Below are 21,533 nucleotides of genomic sequence, written 5' to 3' on the forward strand. Positions count from 1 at the left end.
GCAGGTGACGGCCAGGCACTGTAGGCCGTTCCATGAGGAGTTTTAAAGTCATTCCTTTACTGAGCATGCTGGTAGGAATTTAAGGCAGGTTGTAATGTGTTCAATAACAATACACCTTTGTTTCATGTATAGGATTAAGTATCACTTTCTTTCTTTTTAAAACATACACTTCTAGATGTACTCACAGCCTGTCTTTTACATACATTCGTGCATCTCATCTTAGAATCTACTTGGATCTTCACTTGATACACGAGTAAGCAATCGCACAGCCTGAAACAAACAGCCACACAGCCTGAAACAAACAGCCATACAGCCTGACACAGCCACACAGCCTGACACAGCCACACAGCCTGACACAGCCACACAGCCTGACACAGTCACACAGCCTGACACAGTCACACAACCTGAAACAAACAGCCACACAGCCTGAAACAAACAGCCACACAGCCTGAAACAGCCACACAGCCTGAAACAAACAGCCACACAGCCTGAAACAAACAGTCACACAGCCTGACACAGCCACACAGCCTGACACAGCCACACAGCCTGAAACAGTCACACAGCCTGAAACAGTCACACAGCCTGACACAGCCACACAGCCACACAGCCTGACACAGTCACACAGCCTGACAGTCACACAGCATGAAACAAACAGTCACACAGCCTCACACAGCCACACAGCCTGACACAGCCACACAGCCACACAGCCTGAAACAGCCACACAGCCTGAAACAGTCACACAGCCTCCGAACCCAGCTGAGGCTCTCATCCACCACTCCAACCTGCAATTAATTAAAAACAGCATGAGAAGACAGTAAGTAATGAATAGCTACATGAATTCTTCTTTGTCTTAGAGTTTTCACCTGAACCAGGTGGGCCCTTAGCTGACGAAGAGAATCCCTTAAAACATTTCAAGTGGAGTTTTACACAGAGGCAGGAGAGCCTTGGGAAAATAACCAATCCATTTGGATATGTGGGAGGATAGGAGGAGAAAGAGACTCTGGGACAGCCTAGAATGCTAGGCTACTTTTGTGAATATGAGTAAGAATCAATGCTGTCACAAGTACACATCCCTTATTTTGTTCTTAAAGATGTCCTTGTTTTTCTCATTTCTCTTTCAGTCGATTCAGGAGGGGCAAACTTACCCTGGCAAGCAGACATATTTCCCGATCGGGATCACTTTGGGCGCATATTCTACAATCAAGCAATTATGTCTTCTCAAAATATCGCACAGGTAATTTGTCATTAGTGAAAGGTATTGCTCTTTTCTTGAAATGTCTTTACTAATGAGATACACTAACATGAATTAAAAATAAAAACCAGAATGGAATCTTTTTCTATACAAAGTGTATTAAAAGTTATCTTTGCTCAGTCTCTGGATAATTATGGTATTGCGCCTATAATGTAATAAGGGTGATTTATCCAAGGAAAATCAGATTTTTAGAATTCCTTTTCTAAGACTATACTATGGAGCAATGCTTCCCAAAGTGGGGGCATTGGAACAATTGAAAACCCTCAGAGAGAGGGCTGCAGAAGCATATATCTACACTTTATCCTGGATTATGGGCTATAGTGCACAGGGTTTTAATTGTGAGAGGGTCACTGAGTAGTTTTGTTTTTTTCTGAAAAGTGGGTGGTAGGCCAGATGATTTATGGAAACTGTACTCAAGAGAGATGCTAGTAGATGAATGTTGTGGTACTTACATAATCTGGTGTCAGTTTGAGGATTAAGAGTGAAGGGGTGGAGTCTAGCCTGTTAATCAGGTTGATGACCTCATTTGGAGATGTTAAGAAAATAAATAGCTCACTGTAGGTGGGACACACACCTGTGGAGAAGACACATGGAGAGAAGCTGATGGAGCCAGACCTTTGGAGCCAGAGAAGCCACGTGGAGATCCCTGCCAGTGCTGACATGTTTACACTGCCACTGGATCCACAAAGCTATCCACCCACTGCATTTGGCATCATTGCATGTGTTTCATGAGTCTGAAGAGGACCTACAGATTGGCATCAGACATATGAGCTAATATTGGACTTATGGATTTGATCTGGGCTGGAATATTTTTTCATTATTCAATTGCTCTTGTACGTAAAGCTCTTTCTTATACGTATATGAGTGGCTATGAATTTGTTTCTCTAGTCTACCCAGACCAACACAAATGTGAAAACATGTAAAAGAAAGATCATTTAGCACTATTTGCTTGGCAGGAGTTAAAGACCAAGTTAAATGTCCTCTATCTTTGTAGCTGTGGAAGGGTAAGAGGACCCCTGGTGGTGTCGTGGTTACGAGTTGGGCTGTGATCCGAGGGTTGGCAGTTCGAAACCACCAGCAGTTCCACAGGAGAAAGGTTTTGCTTTCCTGTAAACAGTTACAATGTCGGAAACCCACAGGGGTGGCTATGAGTCAGGATTGACTCCATAGCAGTGAGTGAAAGAAAAGATAGACACATTCCTCCATGTAAGGGACTTCAAAGGGTTTGTGGAAAAGTAGAATCAAAAGGCAAGGAATTTTTCCACAAACTGTTTCAAGCCTTCTCGTATCTTTTAGGATTTAAAATGTCATTCTACAATAAAGGAGATGAGCTATTTAAGCTAGGCACTTAACTCTGCATTACTTTCTGCTGCATCTTTTCTTTCTTCAAGCGAGGCTTTAGGGCTGTGGCATCCTCGGAGCCTTGGTGACACTGTGGGCTAGGTGTTTGCTAACCTCAAGGTCAGTGGTGCGTGCCCACCTGGAGCTTTGAGACAAACTGTTTAGAAGCATTTGTTGTGGCTGCTGCTCCTCAGTGTGTCTCTGTATAAACAGTTCATCTAGTCCAGAGATGAGAGACAGGCGAGAGGTGGCATTCTGTACCAGTCCAGAGGGTGATCAGAAAAAAACAAGAAGTGAGAAATGGATAACCTTGAACCCATTACAGTGGGTACAAAAAAAAACAACAACAAAAACAAACCCACGGAATTGTGCTGGGCAGAGAGGAGCTTTCATAGTCTGCATTTTTCCTGTTGGGCGAGCATCAAGCAACTCGCTCTGAGATAGTGCACCCAATGGCATCACCTGGGAAGGTTCTCTCTGGTCACAATGAATTTTTCCTGAACCTCATTTTTTGTGATGGCTGATTTAAGAGAACAGTATGCGGCTGTGAAATTTTGTTTCCTGTTTGGGAAAAATGTCACAGAAACTGTCGTGATGTTGAACACAGCTTACAAGGACAGCACTATGGGAAAAACACAAGTGTATGAGTGGTTTTCTTGTTTTAAAAAAGGTGAAATGTCAGTTGGTGACAAACAACCTTCTGGACTTCCCAAATGGATGAAAATGTCAACTCGTGCATTTGGAGTTCATTCCACCAGGTCATACTGTTAATCAGCTATTTAGAGGTTCTGAGAATATTGCATAACTGTGTGTGACAAAAAAGGCCTGATTTGTGGCAGACGGGGAACTGGTTTTGCCACCACAACAATGCACCTGCTCATGCAGCCATCTCAGTGCACCACTTTTTGGCCCAAAACATCATGCCTCTCTTGACCCACACACTTTACTCACCTGACCTTGCTTTGTGTGACGTCTTTTTGTTTCCTCAAATTAAGAGTTACATGAAAGGACAGTGATTTGAAGATGTAGAAGAGGTGAAGAAAAGAAGAAGGGAGGTGCTGTCAGCCATCCGAACAGATGAGTTTGAAAAATGCTTCCAAGAATGGAATCCCAGATTTACCAAATGTATTAAGTGTAATGAAGGGTACTTTGAAGGTGATAAGGTTGTTTTGTAAAAAAAATGTAAATACATAACTTTGAAAAAAGATTCTAGTTTTTTTTGGCGGGTATGGCAGTTACATAATCTCCTATCAACTTGTAAAGGGGTGGAGTTTAGCCTGTCAATCAGGTTGAAAGTTGATGACCTCATTGGAGGCACCAAGAAGATAAATAGCTCATCGGTGGCACCATGGGATAAATAGCTCACTGGGAAATAAAAAAGCTCACCGGAGGCCAGACACCGTCTTTCCCTGTGAGACATTCCTGTTGACAACCCACATGGAGCTGCAGTGATGGAGCCAGAGCCCTGGCGCTGGAGGAGACACGTGGAGACCCAAGCCAGCACTACGATGCTTCCTCCACCACTGGATCCACAAGACTTTCCACCCACTGGCCTGTGATCTTTCTGCATTCGGCATCACTGCATGTGTTATGCGAGTCTGAAGAGGAATTTACAGACTGGTATTGGACATATGGGCTAATATTGGACTTGATCTGCCCTGGGCTGGGATGTTTTCTTAATATACAATTACTCTTTGATAAGAAGTTCTCTATTACACACATATGAGTGTCCCTGGATTTGCTTCTCTAGTCTACTCGGACTAACACAGGGGTACCCCCACGTACGTCCACAGTATGTCCACCAAGTCTTGCATCCTTCTAAGGAGCACTCTGGCCCTACTTCTTCTAAGATAGATGTTTGTCCTTTTAGTGTCCATGGTGCTTTCAATATTCTTTTGTTTTCCATTATCTAATTAATTTTAAACACATTTCAGCCTGCTTATGAATCTAGATATCAGTTAGAAATGAAATCACTCCGATTGATTACTGTGAGACTGTCTGATAAAAAGACTAAGGAAGAACGGAATGTCCTGGATGCATTCCTTGTATGATCTATACATTTCAGTCTGCCCAGGCAGCACAGATAACCATGAGTACTCTGGAATCAAGCTGTGTCACTCAGTCAGTGTACTTGATCATGCCCTTACATTCTGACTAGGTATTGAATTAAAGTATGCTTTGTGGATTAAAGACAAAACACACTCCATTTTTAATGGTTTTGACCTCAAGCGATTGGAATTTGTTCCATTCCAAGTTAAATAATACGTATCCCAGCAGACTCTTGACCTGATCGTTTTCTGCGGACTTTTTTCTCTTCATGGAAGAATCAAAGTCTACGGTTCACACAGCTTTTCCAAATTAGGTGTAAACCTCTTGGCCCCATAAGACCCTTCTGCAGGGCAGGCTGCTAACCTACAATATGTCATTTGTTTGTGCTGCAAGGAGAGCCAGTCTGCGTTTGCTCAGGAAAGACATGGAGGGTAATGGAATCTTGTCCAAAGTGTTTCTAGACTATCACACTGTTTTCAAGCTTACCACGTAGCCTGTTCTTCAGAGTGGTCTTGCGATGTTTGTGGAGGTGGTAACGTCGGTTACACATCATTCTTAGCCTTCTTGTTGTTAATACAAGTGTTCTAAACACCACGTGGCTCTTCATGCTGGCAAGAAAGGTCTTTTGGTTGTCTGTATCATAAGACAGGTCCACATTGCTGTGTCAGAGTGGACTATAGTGCTGCACAGTGCATTCGCGGGCGCTCTCTGTGCCTGATACTAGTGAGGGTCACTGTGGCGTCTCTCCTGGCCCACGGCCCAGAATTGTGCCCCAAAGCCAGCCAGATTTGTATCACCAAGCATGGGCAGAATGGTTTGTAGTCATGCAGCTTAGATGCCCTTTCAGTACCCTCATTGTGTCAGTGCAAGGGACCCAGGTGGACGTAATGGGTTACACACTGGGCTGCCAACCAGAAGGTCAACAGTTAGAAACCTCCAGCTGCTCCATAGGAAAAAGGCTTTCTACTCCTCTAAGGAATTCGTCTTAGAAACCCATAAAGGCAATTCTGCTTTGTCCTGTCGGGTTGCCAGGAATCAGAAGTGATTTGATGGCAGTGGGTTGGGTTGGTAATTTTTGTTTGTTTGTTTTTGATACTGAAGAATTAACTTACCATTTTCCAATCCTCTTCTACTTTTTTCACACACCCATAAGATTGTGAACCTGCCTTTGTTCCCTCCCCAGCCCTATTTAGATATCTAATTTCTAAATTGCCTGTCTCAGCCACCCCAGGACTGAGGAGAAAGAATGTTTCTTGATGTGATGAGTCTTCATTTCTGGTTGGACTTTTGACCATCTGCATGCATAAGCAAAAGTCCAGTCTCCAGCAGGGTCAGTCTTCTCAAACCTGAAGAAATGTGTACCAGAATCCAGCATTTTGTCTCTTTATTTGGTCCATTTCTGGTCATCTCAGCCCTAGCCATGTATGTTGTTACCAGCTGCAAACTTGGGCATCCACACACACCTACCTGTACTTCAGCTGGCCCCTGGGGCTAATCCATGCCATGCCCATAGGCTCAATAGTTATACAACTTTTCAAACTTCAGGCCAGCCAGCCCTTCCTCTTCTCTCTCATCGTTAGCCTCTGTGAATCACAGCAACAGGTACCAGGGGGACACATCCAAGTCAGCCGATCTCTTCACTGCTGCGTTCCCCTGACTTCCACTCAGTAAACGGATCCAGGGGGTTGCCATAAGGGCCACACTATACTCACTGGCTCCATTTAACTCTCAGTCCTAGAAGGGGGTTTTTCTGCTGTGCACAGGCTTTTCTGCTTTGGTGCATACACTGGCAAATTGCTCAAAAATTTTCAAAAGTCACTCTTTTTCTCTGAAAGTCTTCCCTTCAGATGTAAAACTTCTGAAAAAAAGAACAAAAAAGCAAACAAACAAAAAAAATGTAAAACTTCTATTCTCGCATCAGTGGTGGGTGGGTCTCAGGTTTTCTTTCAAAGCCCCTTAATCTACGTTGGTTTCAAAAAGAAAGGCTTACTTTTCAGGCTGTTTTTAACTTCACTCTTAGTATATTTAATCAAATATAGATTGAAGGCAGACTTACAAGCTCTTGTAATCATAATATCCTATAATCCAATATCAGGTAGAAAAAATACTGAGTACCAATATTGAAGCCAGATAAACATATAACATGTATACTTTTCAATACGACCCAAATACAATAATTTGTTGTCCATCCCTAGACCATATCTGTTCATATACATATAACCTGGGTACTCTGGCAGGACGGCTCCGGAAGGCACCGGCCTCCTATAAATCTTAATCAACCAGACTTTTTGTAGAGGCCCCTTTTCTCCTCTAAATTGCAGCATGTCATTTCTTACATCTATTACAAGTTACAGTCACTAAAAGAGCTGTTCTAGGAATCAAAGGCTTTACTTCCTGTGCCTCTTTAGTTCTGTCTCTTAAAAGTCTTCATGTTGCTGTGAGTCTGGAACCATTGCAATGAATCCCACTTCTGACACCAATTATGAGATCTCAATCACAATTCACTGCTCCTGCAGTTTCCTAACTCTGCATGTGATTATATGCATGCTTCAGTTCCAGTTGGGCTGCGGGTCCGAGGTGTCCTACGATTTTTCCAGAGCTGTGAGCTAGAGAGGCTTTTCCCTGTTCATTGTGATATGGCCTCTTCATAGAGCATCCCACATGTCAGCTGGCTTCAGGGGAGCAAGAAGGGGAGGACAAAAGAATGTACCTGCAAGACAAGCCAGTTTCTTGTAACCCCATCACAGAAGAAACAAACATCACATCACTTGTTGTAATCTACTTATTAGGAAAGGGGCTTACACAATTATTGGGGGAGTGGTTTTGGAAGTCTGCCTCTCAAAACCGGAGCTTAGGCATTGTCCATTTGTAATGTATTCGCAGGTGTCAGAGGTGGCCAGTTTCCGTAGTTGCACAGGAGCTGTGTTTAGAATGGCCTTCGGGGACAATTCCCTAAGGGACATATGTTTTGCTAGTCGTTCATCAGTTATTCATTTGTGAGACTTTGCTACTAAATTGGTATTTTTTTACCCCCACCTGTGAGATGATATAATGGCATTTAATTTTATTTCTCGCATTTTTGTTTTAATACATCTTGACACTCTTTCAAAGTTATCCAGAGTTTGTTATGATCTGCACTGTCGATTGCCATAGCATAGGCAATAAAACACAGGTAAACATCTGTTAGTATTCTCTGATTTCAACCAAGATCCATCTGACATCAGCAACGATATCTCTTGTTCCATGTCCTCTTGTGAACGTGGCCTGGACCTCTGTATATTGTGAGATAAGTGTCTTTTTATTCTATACCTACTGTACTGATTATACTTATCTCAAGGGACTCATGTTCTACTTGTCCTTCTGTGATTGGCTGACCTCACTTAGCATGATTCCCTCCAGCTCGTCCCATGAAAGGATGGGTTTCATGAACAACAACATTTTGACAAAAGCACCCATCCCCCTTCCCTGTTTTCTTTTTCCTCCCTCTGCCCTGTCTCTGGTGACTGGATACACACCGCTAGCTGCTGCTTTCCTTTACCTCACTGGGACTCCCACCCTCCCCTTTCTGAGCATGCTGGTACTGACATCGTTTGAGCTGAACGTGGTGTTCTGGTACAGAGATCAAGATGACAAAGTGAAATTGAGTCCTTTCTACAATTCCCTCCCTATAAAACCTTCTCTAGCTATGGGGGAAAAGGAAATGTCCTAAAATTGGTTGTGGTAAAGATTGTACAGCTCTTCTTGATATGGCTGAACTATTGAACTGTATGATCTGTGGATGACGTTCCAGTAGAACTGTTAAAAAACCAAACAAACCATAAATTCTCTTCCGGTAAGGATTTACAGCCTGAGAAACCCACAAGGGCCTTCTGTCCTGTCGGGTCACTGTAGTTCAAAGTCAACATGGTGAGCGTGAGTTTTCTGACTTCTTTTATAGTTGTACGAATTAATTAATACATGTAACACGTTTCCTACAGGGCCTGGCATACAATTGCCCCCAGCAGACACCGTTTTCATTGGTAGTCAGAAGACTGGTTAAGGGAAGAGAAAGGTGAGAAGAAAATCAAGCATTGTGCTTGGGACTGTTAGGTAGGGGATGCCAGGTTAACATAGACATCCCAGTACAAGCATCAAGTGGGAAGCTGGGCTTTGGATCTGAGCTCAGAAGAGAGCATGACAATATAATTTGGGAGTTGGTAGCACATAGAGACAGCATGTAATGCCACGAGGATGAGTTTAATCACTTAAGGATGGAGATGAAAAGGTACGAGGGGAAGTGGGAAGGGGCTAGCCAGGAAGAGAGAAACACAGGAGCCTGGGAGGAGGTTGGTGCACCAGTAAGTTCATGAATGTCACACTCAATGGTCACTAAGTTTTAAGAGCAGCAAAACCACTCATTTATAACTCTGCCCCCAAATATTGTTAGAAATTGCAGACAAATTTAGTTAACTGCCCAGACAGCCCATATTTTTTCCATTCTTTGGAAAAATCAGGATCAAAGTTTTCTTTTCCCTTTTGGAAAATGTATGTTTGCTTGATAATGCAATCATCTAACTATATTTCTACACTCACAAAGCGATTAATAAAGTGATTGTGGACATCTGTGTCAGACACTGCTTTAAAAAAAAGCCCCTAATGTTTCAAACACATACACAGAGAATAATGTAGCCCAACATGCTATGTGGCCATCGCCTGACTTTAATGAATGTTGAACATTTCATTTTGTTATTTTTGCCTCCAATTTTTTAGAAGGCCATTTCTATCCATGAATGATTTAGTTCCCCATTTACAGTGTTGTATTGATTGATATTTAGGCTGTTTGCATTTCTTTTGCTCTCATAGCTGCTGTCGCCATCCATGTTTCTTGCGCTCCTAAGCAAGTGCTCTCCTAGCTGTCGGCAACACAAACTTCTGGGTGATCGAGAAGCAAGACAAGGGATACAAACACTCCTGTAAAAGCAGACAGTTAAATGCTGCAGCCACTTCTGATAATGTACATGAGGGCCAGCGCTTAAGGAAAATCCTTTTGGTGGATCAGCCTGTTCGGATGCAAAATGCCAACTCATGCCTCCTTTCCTGGTTGCATGCCCGTCAGACATGCTTTTTGGAGCAACAGTTGTTTGTGTGACCTCAAGGGAAACTAATGAAACATTAAAATCCATCAGATTGCTTATATAGATTTTAAATAATGTTTGTGGCATAATATTCTTCTTTTTCTTATGTAGTATTATTTATTCTTATGCAGAGATAATCAGCCAACCCCTGTTTTTTATTATTATTGTAAAGATGAACTTTTTTTCATGAAACTCCCTATAGAAAATTTCAAATATACATGCAAGCAGAGAATGTACTCATCACCCAGCTTCAGCATAATCAGCAAGACTTTCCCCCCATTGCAATAATGTTTATTTTTAGAAGGAATTAACAGATAGTATTAATAAAATGTAGAGAATTACTTCAGTATTTCTATGATGTGTCAGTCATTTAAGAGGACCTATTGTGATTTAGATTTCTCAGCTATACGTTTGAGAAAACCGTGTGGAGGATACCTCTGAGCTCCTTTGAGTACACAGGGGAGCAGGGGAATCCATCTCTCCGTCCACCCAAAGTGATAACCACAAGGCATGTCTCAGTCTCGCTTCCTCTTTCACCCCATGCTCTGCTCTGCTGGGTTCAGTAATACATTGCAGTGGCCACAGAGAGCTCACAGACAGGATTCACGGTTATGGGAGTTTATTGGAGTTCACAGGACCACAAGTCAGGATCACAAAGCATTAAGGGTACAATCTGGTCCAAATCAGTGCCTCTCATTAGCCAGCATCCAGGTCTCTAGCTGGTCCTCAGGCTCTCAGCCGCATATTCCCGTAGCCTTTGCCTGGTTCCTCGGGCCCGGAAGCCCACCCGCGGCTCTCCTCAGTCTCAGTGCTACAGCTCCTCTCTTTGGTGTGTTTGGTCTCGGCCTGGCATGGCTTCTGCTCCCTCCTCGACTTCAGGCAGGCTACTCTGAAGAACTTGCTCTGCTGGTGTCTCTCCTTCCTTGATGGTCCCCGAAATTCTCTTTCTGTTCCTGCTTCTGAGATAGCTCTCTTATGCCCAGCGGAATGGCAAAACTGACCACTCTCCTCTTTTAGTGTTTTGAACATCCTATTTGCGTGGTCCCACCCAGCTATTTGACGAGAGTTGGCGAGAAATGGGTAGAAGAGTCATATTAAATTTCATTTCACTACAGGATTTAATATAGTTTTGCCACATTATAGGTGTATTGTGGGTTCCCCTCACTAGCTCAGGCCAGAATTCTCTTCGCCGGGGTTTCTCTCACAGCGAGATTGTCTATAATTGTTGTGAGCTGTGATATAAACTCTTCAAAATGCTTTGATACCAAGAGATAGGAAACACTGTCAGATGTTTAGAGGACTCCATTTCTAAGTCAAAGTCCAGGTGTCAGCTAGTAACCTTCTCAGGGCACTGCATCATGTGTGGCACTACAGATGTGGAGACGGCCTAGTTCCCCCTGTGCGCAGTAAGTCGCTCATAACTTACTGTGCTCTTGCCTTCCAGATAGCGGTGGTGATGGGCTCCTGCACAGCCGGAGGTGCTTACGTGCCTGCGATGGCCGATGAAAACATCATCGTCCGCAAGCAGGGGACCATTTTCTTAGGAGGACCTCCCTTGGTAAGCATGCATTGTCAACTCTGGTGCTTGGGAACGTTGTACGCTACTCTGCTTGACAGAAAGTCTTCCAGATTTTCAGAACAATAACTGATACATGTACTGTGTGTTTTGAGTCTTGAATTTTGACCTTCATCATTACACTGAAGGAAGCAGTGGTCAAGAAACCAAACAATGTTTTGCCCTAGGAAAATCTGTTACAAAAGACTTCTTTAAGGGTCTTTAACAAGCAAATGTGCCACTTTGATGATTAAGACGGGCTTACCCAACCCACAGGATTGCTGTTGGTCCAGAGGTTTGTTTTGCCGACAGTCAGGAGAACTCTTGCCCAGGAGTACAAGAACCATGTAGGGTGCGAGCACCTATGAGAGCAGAACTCAGCTCACCGCATGGTTGGAGTTCAAACCCGCCAGCTGCGGGTACTTGAAATACCTGCAGCCGAGCCACACGCAGAGTGTACCCACCTGGTGGATGGATGGTGGCATTCGATGCAAATCAAACTACAATGAGAGGCCATTTGACCCCCACTAGGCTGACTACTCACAGTAACAAGTGCTGTGAGGGCGTGGAGAAATTGGAATCCTCACACATTGCTGGTGAGAATGTCAACTGTCCTTTGCACTGTCTGGGAGCTCCTTAAACAATTGAGGGTTACCATACCCAACGAAACCCACTGCCACCAGGTCAACTCCAACTCATAGCAACCCGGGGTAGAGTTTCCAAGGCCGTAAGTCTTTCTAAGAGCAGGTGGCTTCATCATTTTCTCTCTGAGGGACTGGTGGGTTTGAACCACAGACCTTTCGGTTAGCAGTCTAACACGCACCCAGCAGAACCACCGTGTGTTCCATGAACTCCTTGGTATATACCAAAGCGAAATGAAAACAGCCTCACAAAACCTTGTGCTCAAATGCTCATCATAGGCCTAGAGTGGACACAACCCACACTGTCATCAGTTAATTGGCAAACAAAATATGGATAGCATTCAATGGAATACCATACATCTATAAAGAGAAATGAAATACTGATTCATGCTACAACATAGATAAACCTTGGAAACATCATGCTGAGTAAAAGAGGCCATGCATGAAAGACCACACAGTGTATGCGTCCTTCCTATGAAATGTCTAAAGTTCACCCACAGCCACTGAGTCAGTTCCAACTCCCTGTGGCCCTATTTAGGGTTCCTGAGGCTGTCCATCTTTCCTGGGGCAGCCCGCCTCATCTTCCAGCAGAGAAGCTGGTGGGTTTGAACCTTTGACCTTGCAGCTAGCATTCCAGTGCCTACTTGCCAGCCCCACCAGAGCTCCTTTCAAACATTCTAGACCAGTTACCTCCACGTAGACACGAAGTTGTTGCCAGGGGCTCGGGGAAATGAGGAATGGAGTGTGGCTCGATGGCGGTTCACTGTGTCTCTGGGCTTGATGCACATGTTCGGGAGTTAGGTAGCAGTAACGGTGGCACAAGTGTGTGACTACTGAATGCTACTGAATCCTACCCTTTCAGGTGATGGTTTTTATGGCCTGGGACGCTGCTTGGTGCAGTAAAGGGTAGATAAACAGAGGAAGACCCTCTGCAAGATCACCTGACACAGCAGCTGCAGTAATGGGCTCTCACAAGGCAACGGTGACGGTGTTTTGTTCTGCTGTGCACCGAGTGACGAGGAGCGAGAGCTGACTCAGTGGCATCTAACAACAATGTGCGATGCAAGTTACAGCTCAAAAAGTATTGCTTGGGAAACCTATCAAAGAATATCTTTGGCTCTAGAATACATCCTGTGAATTAAAAAAAAACTAACACAAGCATGGTAAAAAGAATTTATACTTTGAAAGAGATTAAGTATAATCCCAAAAGGATTGTACTAATTTTCAGTGACTCACTGAAGATCAGGTAAATTCAAAGAGCTGCAACTTCAAATGTGCTATAAATCTTAAGGGGCACTGAGAAAGCCAATCGTGTGTATTACTCTTGGAACCTTTCACCCCCTCTCCAGCTGTATATGATACTGCCATTGGCTAATCAAAGGACAAGTCTTCCAAAATATTCTTTTGACGCAGGTCACACACTTTAAAATGAAGAGTTCTTCTCTATTGTTCATTAGAAGATAAGCAAAGATGTGGCTGAAAATTCAGAGCAACTTGTTGAGAAGACAATCACGGACCATCATATTGGAAGAATGCTGAAGGTTTTCTGGAGAATACTTTATCCAAGAGGGGATAGTTCTGGGGTCTGTTTCAGTGGGCGTGTTTCGTGCTTAACCAGAGAAGTCTGTGGGTTCGGTAGAGAAGGAACCTGCTTCATAGTGGACTGAAGATTGTGTATGGGCTGCGGGGGGGCGGGGGTGAGGGAGCAGCAGCAACCCATCTGTTAGAGGCGTTCTGAACTCTGATGCTTGTTTTAGTTGAGACTCTAGGGGACAGCAGTATGTTTTTGAAGGTGCTGTTTGCGTTCCAGTCATATGTATCTTCTGTATGTGTTATTAAGGAGTGGTGTAGTTACGGGTGTTTGAAACCACCCACTGTCCCAGAGAAGGATGGGTCATTCTAGTCCCGTAAAGAGTTAGCATCTCAGAAACTTAACAGGGGCAGGTCTTGGTAGGGTCCCTGTGAGTCAGCATCTACTGGATGGCAGTGAGTTTGGTTTTGGTTTGGCATTTTGGTTTGCTTATGTAGTAGAATGAGCTGCTTTAGTTTAATTTCCCCTTTGAATTTTATCATCGTTTTGCCTGTCGCCATATCAACCCTGCAGTGAGTGTTCAATAAATAACGAAGTGATGACAAATCTTGTTTTTTTCCTTCCCGGTTGATGTTTGTCATAGCCTTGAGAATTAGTACAGCATGTCCGATGTTTATTTCTTTTACAAGTCTAAATATCAGGCACATATAATTGGTTCTGGATTGAATTCTGTTCTACACTAAAGTTCTTTGGAAAGAAGAGAGCCAGGAATTTAGTTTTGATGGTGGCATAATTGGAGGTGAAAATTTTAATTACCACCCCCGTGGGCTACTATTTTATTTATAACAAAGCTTTTGATGCAGTAGAACAAGCAGTTATTTCTGTACTGTATTTTAGATTAGTGCTCATTATTCTAATGGAAACATTTCCTGTCTGAAGGAAAGGAAAATATCAATCAATCTTAAGAAGTAGCAATCAGTAAGTAAGTCCTAAGATATCACATTGGCATTTAGCACAGAAAATTTTTTCTTCTCCTTTCTGTTAAAATTTTTCAGGTTATAATTAAGGCATTCCTAATTTATAACATGAAATTACTTTCTTTTTGATCATATATTCTGGAGTTTTAGGTGTAGAAAATCTCAATTTCCCCCCACCCTAAAGAGACTACATACTGTTTGTTTGGTGGTAACTGGACACTTTTGTCTAGGTGGTGATCTTATGAAAAGAAGGTACTCCTTCCATGTTCATTTATTCATATGTGAGTGTTCGTCCTTCCTGCTCTCAGAGAGCTGCAGGTCCAGGAGACAGAGACACCTTTAGGTCACTGTAACGCACACTGACAGGTGTCAGTGGACCAGGGATGAGAAGACACTGCGCTGTTAATATCATAGGTGTCATTATTGGTAGGAAGACTTGGGTGGGCTAGGAAAAGCTACCTGGAGTGGGGCTTCGACAGTAAGTGAGGATTCACCAGGAAGGTGAGCAGGAAGAGGGATCCTGGCAGTGGGGCCAGCGTTAGCAGAGGGCTTTCGGCATTTGCAGCATAACACCTGGGAAAGGGGATGGGCTTTCAGATCAGAAGCATCTGGCTCCGTCACTCGCTCAGGGCTGTGGGCAAATTCCCTGGAGGCTCTGCACTCATCTCTCTTCATCTGTGGAGTGGAGGTACATTATCTAGGCTTGCTGAGCCCTGGCATGCGAAGATGCGACGTTCTTTTCGCTTCCTGGAAGAGAGGGCGGTGGGTGTCACAGAGGTAATTCATGTTGGGGAAGCATTTTTGTTGGGGGCAAACCTCACCACTGAATTCCCCCCATTTTTTGCAGGTTAAAGCAGCCACTGGAGAAGAGGTGTCAGCTGAGGATCTTGGGGGAGCTGATCTTCACTGCAGGTGACACAGGAATGGCCACTTGTCTCCACAGTCGGCAGTGGGTGCCATTTGTTTAAAACAACCTGGAAACTCACTTTCTCAAGGGCTAGTTTTCCCACATCAGTGTGCTCCCCCACTGTCCCCTGTTTTCCGGTTAAATGATAAGCAGTTGGGTTTCATTTACGAGCTGGAGGACGAGCTCGCTGGTGAAAGCCCAGAAATACTGGAGAGTCAGCTTTCTTCGTTAGCTAACAAACACCCATTGAGCACTTGTTACACCAGGGACTTTTCGAGGTGCCAGGGGCAAGGCAGTGAACAAGGTGAACATGGACTTCATCTTCAAAGAGCTTATGTCCTCGGTGACATGGGAGGAAACAAATAACAATCACAGCACACACACGGATTGTGAGAGCCACATCGGAGAGGTGCAGGTGAGACACGGAAGATGGATTTAGTCCAGTGTAGGCTGTTGGTGTTTGCTAACTGCTTCTCTGGGGGAAAAGGACTCCGATTTGTGGTATTTGCCGATTTTGTGGTATGCATGATCCCACCATGGCTGATTTCAAGTTAGCAACCTGCCGTCAACAAGTGTGCCATCTGAGAGAGGTGCAGTCATCTCTTCTGGGCTAGGTGTGTGCTGGCTCCGGCACCCTGCTGATGAAACCGAGGCAGGCTGGAGTTCAGGGGTAAGACTACAATTTACCTCCTAGGATTTTGTATGGATTAAATGAGATACTAATTATAACGTACTGGAAGCAATATCTGGTCTCAGTTAGTCCCTACACATACAACTGTCAATAGAAGTGTCCATCATTGCTCTTTGATGGTTTGTATTCTTTCGTTAAGAGCAGTAGGACCTTGTTGGAGGCTTTTCAGCAGAGATGTGGCTCCGTCAGACATTGCATTGGAAGCTCGCCTTGGCTGCCGTGTGAGGGTCCTGGGAGGACTGGCAGAACCCTGCATGGGGCATCTGTTGGATGACCGTATCGGCAGGCTGGGCGAAAGATGCTGGTGCCTTTGGTGGATAATGTTGGTAGGACTGGTAGAGGGAAGTGAATGGATTCGAGTTCCATTTTTGAGGTGGAATAGAGACACTTATAGACGGAGCTCAAACAAAGAGGACAGGAAAGTGAGGTGACAGGGGATGGCATGGGATGTTGGGAGGAGCAGATTTGTGGGGCCGGGGCTCAAGCCTTCCTTTGGGACTGAATGAGGTAGAGATGCTGGGTGGGGAGAGATCTTTTTTGGGGATGCATCAGTGAAGGAGAGGTGGGCTTCAAACCCATGGAACTAGATGAGCTTACTGTGGGGCCCAGGACCATAGCCTTAGGAAATCAAGACTTAATAGCAAGTCGATTGAATCCCCAAACTCAATGGCCCTACAGGTACAGGGACCTCCTTTTGCCTTTTCAGACCACAAACCCAGGCAGCAATGGAAAAGAAGTCCAGTGGGTGGGAGAAGGAAGCTGGGTGCTGAGCTTCTGCTGGCTAAGGGGCATGTGCCTCAGTGTTTCATTGCTTGAGCACTTCTTGGGGGTGGGCTGATTTTAATGTGTTAGGAGCATGTCAGAATTTCAGGCGGAATCCTTGCCTGCCCGCAATGATTTATAATTCAATTAGGCAGATAAGAAATATAATGGAATGAGTCAAGAGAGAGCTAATGTATAATTATAGTAGTATACCTGTCCATTTACACCTAAAGACCAAGGGAAATGATGGAGGGCATGACTGGAGTAGAGTGGAAAGAGAGCACAGCTGAGAGCGAGGAATTGCGTGTCCTAACGGGGTTTGAACAAAATGCTTGTTCGTTCGGGTGCATGGAACTGTGTGAGCACGATGTAGCCGTACTGCCTATGCGCAGGGTCCCTCAGACAGCCCTCTGGCTCTTTCAGTCTCTGGAAGGACTCTGAACAGGTGTTGTATGCATCTATGCGCATGGTTATGGGTAAGGATACCATGAAAGGATATAGGAAAAACTCAGCAAAGACAGGAAGTGCACGAGACAAAGTCCTGGAGCAACCAGGTGCAAGGTTCCAGATGTTGCTTCTCATGCACAGATGCACTTAGTTTCCCAGCAACAATATATGACTGCCAACCAGGGAAGCTCACCTGGGCTTTGTGCCCAGGGTTTTCCTTGGGGGTCAGTCATCTAAGTATGTAGCACCTGCTCAGCTGCCTCCAGTTACTCAGATTCAAGCCCCCTACCCCCCACCGCAGAGCAAAATGAGGTGTTTGGATTAATCACATTGTGTTAATCTGGGTAGACTAGGGAAACAAATTCATGGACTCTCATGTGTATAAGAAAGAGCTTTATCATCCTTTGTCATCTGGGATCTTAAAGGCTTGAAAGTAAACAAGCGGCCATCTAGCTCAGAAGTAACAAAGCCCACATGGAAGAAGCACACCAGCCTGTGTGATCAAGAGGCAACAATGGGATGAGGTATCAGGCATCAAAGAACAAAAAAATCATATCATTGTGAATGAGGGGGAGTGCAGATTGGGGACCCAAAGCCCATCTGTAGGCAACTGGACACCCTCTCACTGAAGGGTTGTGGGGAGGAGACGAGCCAGTCAGGATGTAGTGTAGCAACGATGAAACATACAGCTTTCCTCTAGTATTTAAATGCTTCCCCCCACCCTCCCTCCCCACCCACTATCATGATCCCAATTCTACCTGACAAATCCGGCTAGACCATGGAGTGGGTTCTGACTCATGGCGACCCTACAGGTAGGACAGTGTACTGCTGCATCAGGGCTTCTGGGTCTGGAAATGGTCATGGAATCAGACTTTAATGGTTCTCCTATGGAGCAGCCGGTGGGGTCTAGCTTCCAACCTTTCAGTTAAGCAGCCCAGCGTGTAACCCCTTGTTCCACCAGGACCCATTTAGGGGTTACATTTTTTGCTTTGTTTCCACCTAGAAAGAATGAGGATGTAGACAGAACAGGGTGAAGTAGGAGCCCAAGAGCAAGTGGATTGAATTTGCCTGTAGGCGTTTAATCAGAGGAAGGAGATGAAGATGGTGTTTGAGGAGCTTTTGTTTTTACTGTGTTTTTAAGTACTCTAAACTGGAAATAATCTTATGAGCACCAAGATAACTTCTTTAAAATAAAATGATAAAAACAGTGACAGTATAGACTTTCTTCCATCTCCTTCCCAATTAAGCCCCTACAAACAATGGTAACCCAGTTAGTCTTGTACCCTCAGCTCACCCTCGTGTACTGGTATGGTGCCTTCATCCTCTCCTGGCTCATTCGCTCTGTGACTTAGACGACTCCTTAGCCTCCCGGGGTCTCACTCATGCCCTCATGTAAAACGAAGGCATGAATGTTGCTGTTCCTAGGTGCTGTCCAGTCAGTTCCGACTCAGCGGTGCTGTGTTCGACAGGAAACACTGCCGTGTCCTGCGCCATCCCGACAGTTGTTTACGTTTGAGCGCACAGCTGTAACTACTGTGTGTGTTAGCCCTGATCTTGAGAGTCTTCCTCCTTTTCTCTGACCCTCCCCTTTAGCAAGCATGATGCATGATGTCCTTCGCCAGGGACCGGTCCCTCCTGAGATCATGGCCCAAGCATAATCATAGCTAACAGGAATACAGCACTGAGGGTTTACCAGCTGTTTTTGAATTACCAACTCATCATTTAAAGTGGCTGGTCCCCACTAAGCACCCTATTACTTTGAGCCATTCTTGCTACTGCTTGCCTGCCTCAATCACGGTAAAATGGATTAGGCGGTGACGTGGTTTGTTTTTAAGTAGCGTCATAACCAGATCAGTCATATTGCTTTGGGTTTGCTTTCCCTTTGCAAAGACCTCTCTGATGAGTCATCCCCAGGAGCTACTTGCACACAGAGGCTTACATAAATGTTAAACTCTAGCACTTTATCTGCGCTCTCCTGCTCCTGCCATGGTGAGCAATGATAGTTTTCAAAAGAAAGCATTGGGGGGCCTCCACTCAAGTACTCCCTCAATGCAAGAACACTTTGTTCTATTAAACTGGCATTCCATGATGCATACCTTCCTGATAAAATTGCTAAAGGCAAATGGGTGCATAAGCAAATGTGGTGAAGAAAACTGATGGTGCCCGACTATCAAAAGATACAGCATCTGGGGTCTTAAAGGCTTGAAGGTAAACAAGCAGCCATCTAGCTGAGAAGCACCAAAGCCCCTATGGAAGAAGCACACCAACTTGTGTGATCACGAGGTGTCGAAAAGATCAGGTAGCAGGCACCAAAGAACAAAAAGTCATATAATTGTGAATGAGGGGGAGTGTAGACCCAAAGCCCATCTGTAGGCAACTGGACATCCCCTTATAGAAGGGTCGCGGGGAGGAGATGAGCCAGTCAGGATGCAGTGTAGCAACGATGAAACATACAACTTGCCTCTAGTTTCTAAATGCTTCTCTCCCCCCGACCCCAACACACACACATGAGCTCAATTCTACCTTACAAATCTGGCTAGACCATGGAATGTACGCTGGTCAGATAGGAACTGGAAACACAGGGAATCCAGGACAGATGATCCCTTCAGGACCAGTGGTGAGAGTGGCCATACCAGGAAGGTGGAGGGAAGGCAGGATGGAAAGGGGGAACCGATTACAAGGGTCTACATATAACCTCCTTCCTGGGGGACAGACCACAGAAAAGTGGGTGAAGGGAGACGTTGGACAGTGTAAGATATGACAAAATAATAATTTTCAAATTATCAGGGGTTCATGAGGGAGTGGGAAGCAGGGAGGGAGGGGAAAAAATGCGCTGATGCCAGGGGCTTAAGTGGAAAGCAAACGTTTTTAGAATGATGAGGGCAATGAATGTACAAATGTGCTTTACACAATTGATGTATGTGTGGATTGTGATAAGAGTTGTATGAGCCCCAAATAAAATGATTAACATTTTTTTAAAAAGGAAAAGCATTGGGTTTTAAAGATTTGGTCATTGAGAAGCAGCTGGCTTGCTGACCTACGGTAGTGCCTCTAGACATCAACAGGCGTAGCTGTTAATGTGACGAAGAGCTTCACAGTGGTGGCGAGTTGTAAAATGCTGTCTGAAATAAAACGCTCAGAGCCTGGCGTTTGTGAAGGGAGTCCTGATGGTAGCACGTGTCCGGAATCAGGCCGCTGACCTCCACATCATCAGTTCCAACCCGCTAGCCGCTCTGCAGGAGAAAGAGGAGGCTTTGTGCTTCAGTCAGAGTTGAAGCCCTAGAAACCCTGCAGAGGTTTGCCGCGATCTGAATGGACGCCAGGAAGCGGGTTACCACCTGCAAGCCTCGGGGGTCTCAAGCAGTGTGAGCCTGGCCTCTGAGTATTTGAGAGGTGCAGAGAGCTGCGAAGCCCCTGGGAGAAGCGGGTCCTAAGAGATGCCTCCCAGGAGTGTGGTGTTTCCCTCAGACATGGTACCAAGGTTCAGATTTGATCATCCTAGTCCTTACTCATAAAATGAAGTGGAAGTCTCTTGACTTTTTTTCCCTGAAATTTAAAAAATGAAATACTTTTATTGGGGGCTCTTGCAGCTCGCATCACAATCCATGCATTCATCCAGTGTGCCTTGACATTTTTTGCCTTACTTTTACAGGATTTTTTTTGGACAGAATATTTAATTATTTGTTTTTTTAAAACTCTTGGTCAGAACACTGTGTTCTAATTATTTGTTTTTTATGAATCATTTTATTGGGAGCTATTACAGATATAGCAATCTGTAATTCAGCTAGCTCAAGCATAATTTTACAATTGCTACCACCATCAGTTTCAAAACATGTTATTTTTTCTTGAACTCTTTGTTATCAGCTTCCCTTTATCCCTTCCCTTCCCCACCCTACTCCCAAGAACCTTTATTATTATATATTATTATTATTTGCCGTCTCTTACACCATCCAGTGTATCCATTCACCTGCAATTCTGTTATTCATTCCTCCTGAGTGGGGTTATACAGTCTTCATTGCTATCAGCTCCCCCTTTCCCTCCTTCCTTCCCTTCCTATACCCTCTGGGTATCATTACTCCTGTTCCTTTGTCTGAAGGGTTATCTATCTTGGCTTTAATGCATTGAACGCTCTTAATTATACAAAGGAACACACACAGGTCTAGCAAGATCAATGAGGTAAGTCAAAGACCATCATAGTAAGGTGAGGAAACATTAAAGAACTGGAGGACAGTTATGTGTTTCCTCCGTGCTATACCACTCCCTAGA

General features: G+C 44.5%; 1 protein-coding gene across 1 annotated transcript in view; it reads left to right on the forward strand.

Moving 5' to 3' along the window:
* The window catches only part of MCCC2 (methylcrotonyl-CoA carboxylase subunit 2), a 74,191-nt gene that overhangs the window by 22,048 nt on the left and 30,610 nt on the right, over positions 1-21,533 (forward strand). The window contains exons 6-8 of the mRNA XM_075541152.1: positions 1,122-1,234; positions 11,201-11,314; positions 15,308-15,372. Of these exons, the coding sequence (XP_075397267.1) occupies positions 1,122-1,234; positions 11,201-11,314; positions 15,308-15,372 (292 nt within the window). The remainder of the gene's footprint in view (positions 1-1,121; positions 1,235-11,200; positions 11,315-15,307; positions 15,373-21,533) is intronic.

Source organism: Tenrec ecaudatus, chromosome 2 (assembly GCF_050624435.1).
Source record: "Tenrec ecaudatus isolate mTenEca1 chromosome 2, mTenEca1.hap1, whole genome shotgun sequence".
NCBI lineage: Eukaryota > Metazoa > Chordata > Mammalia > Afrosoricida > Tenrecidae > Tenrec > Tenrec ecaudatus.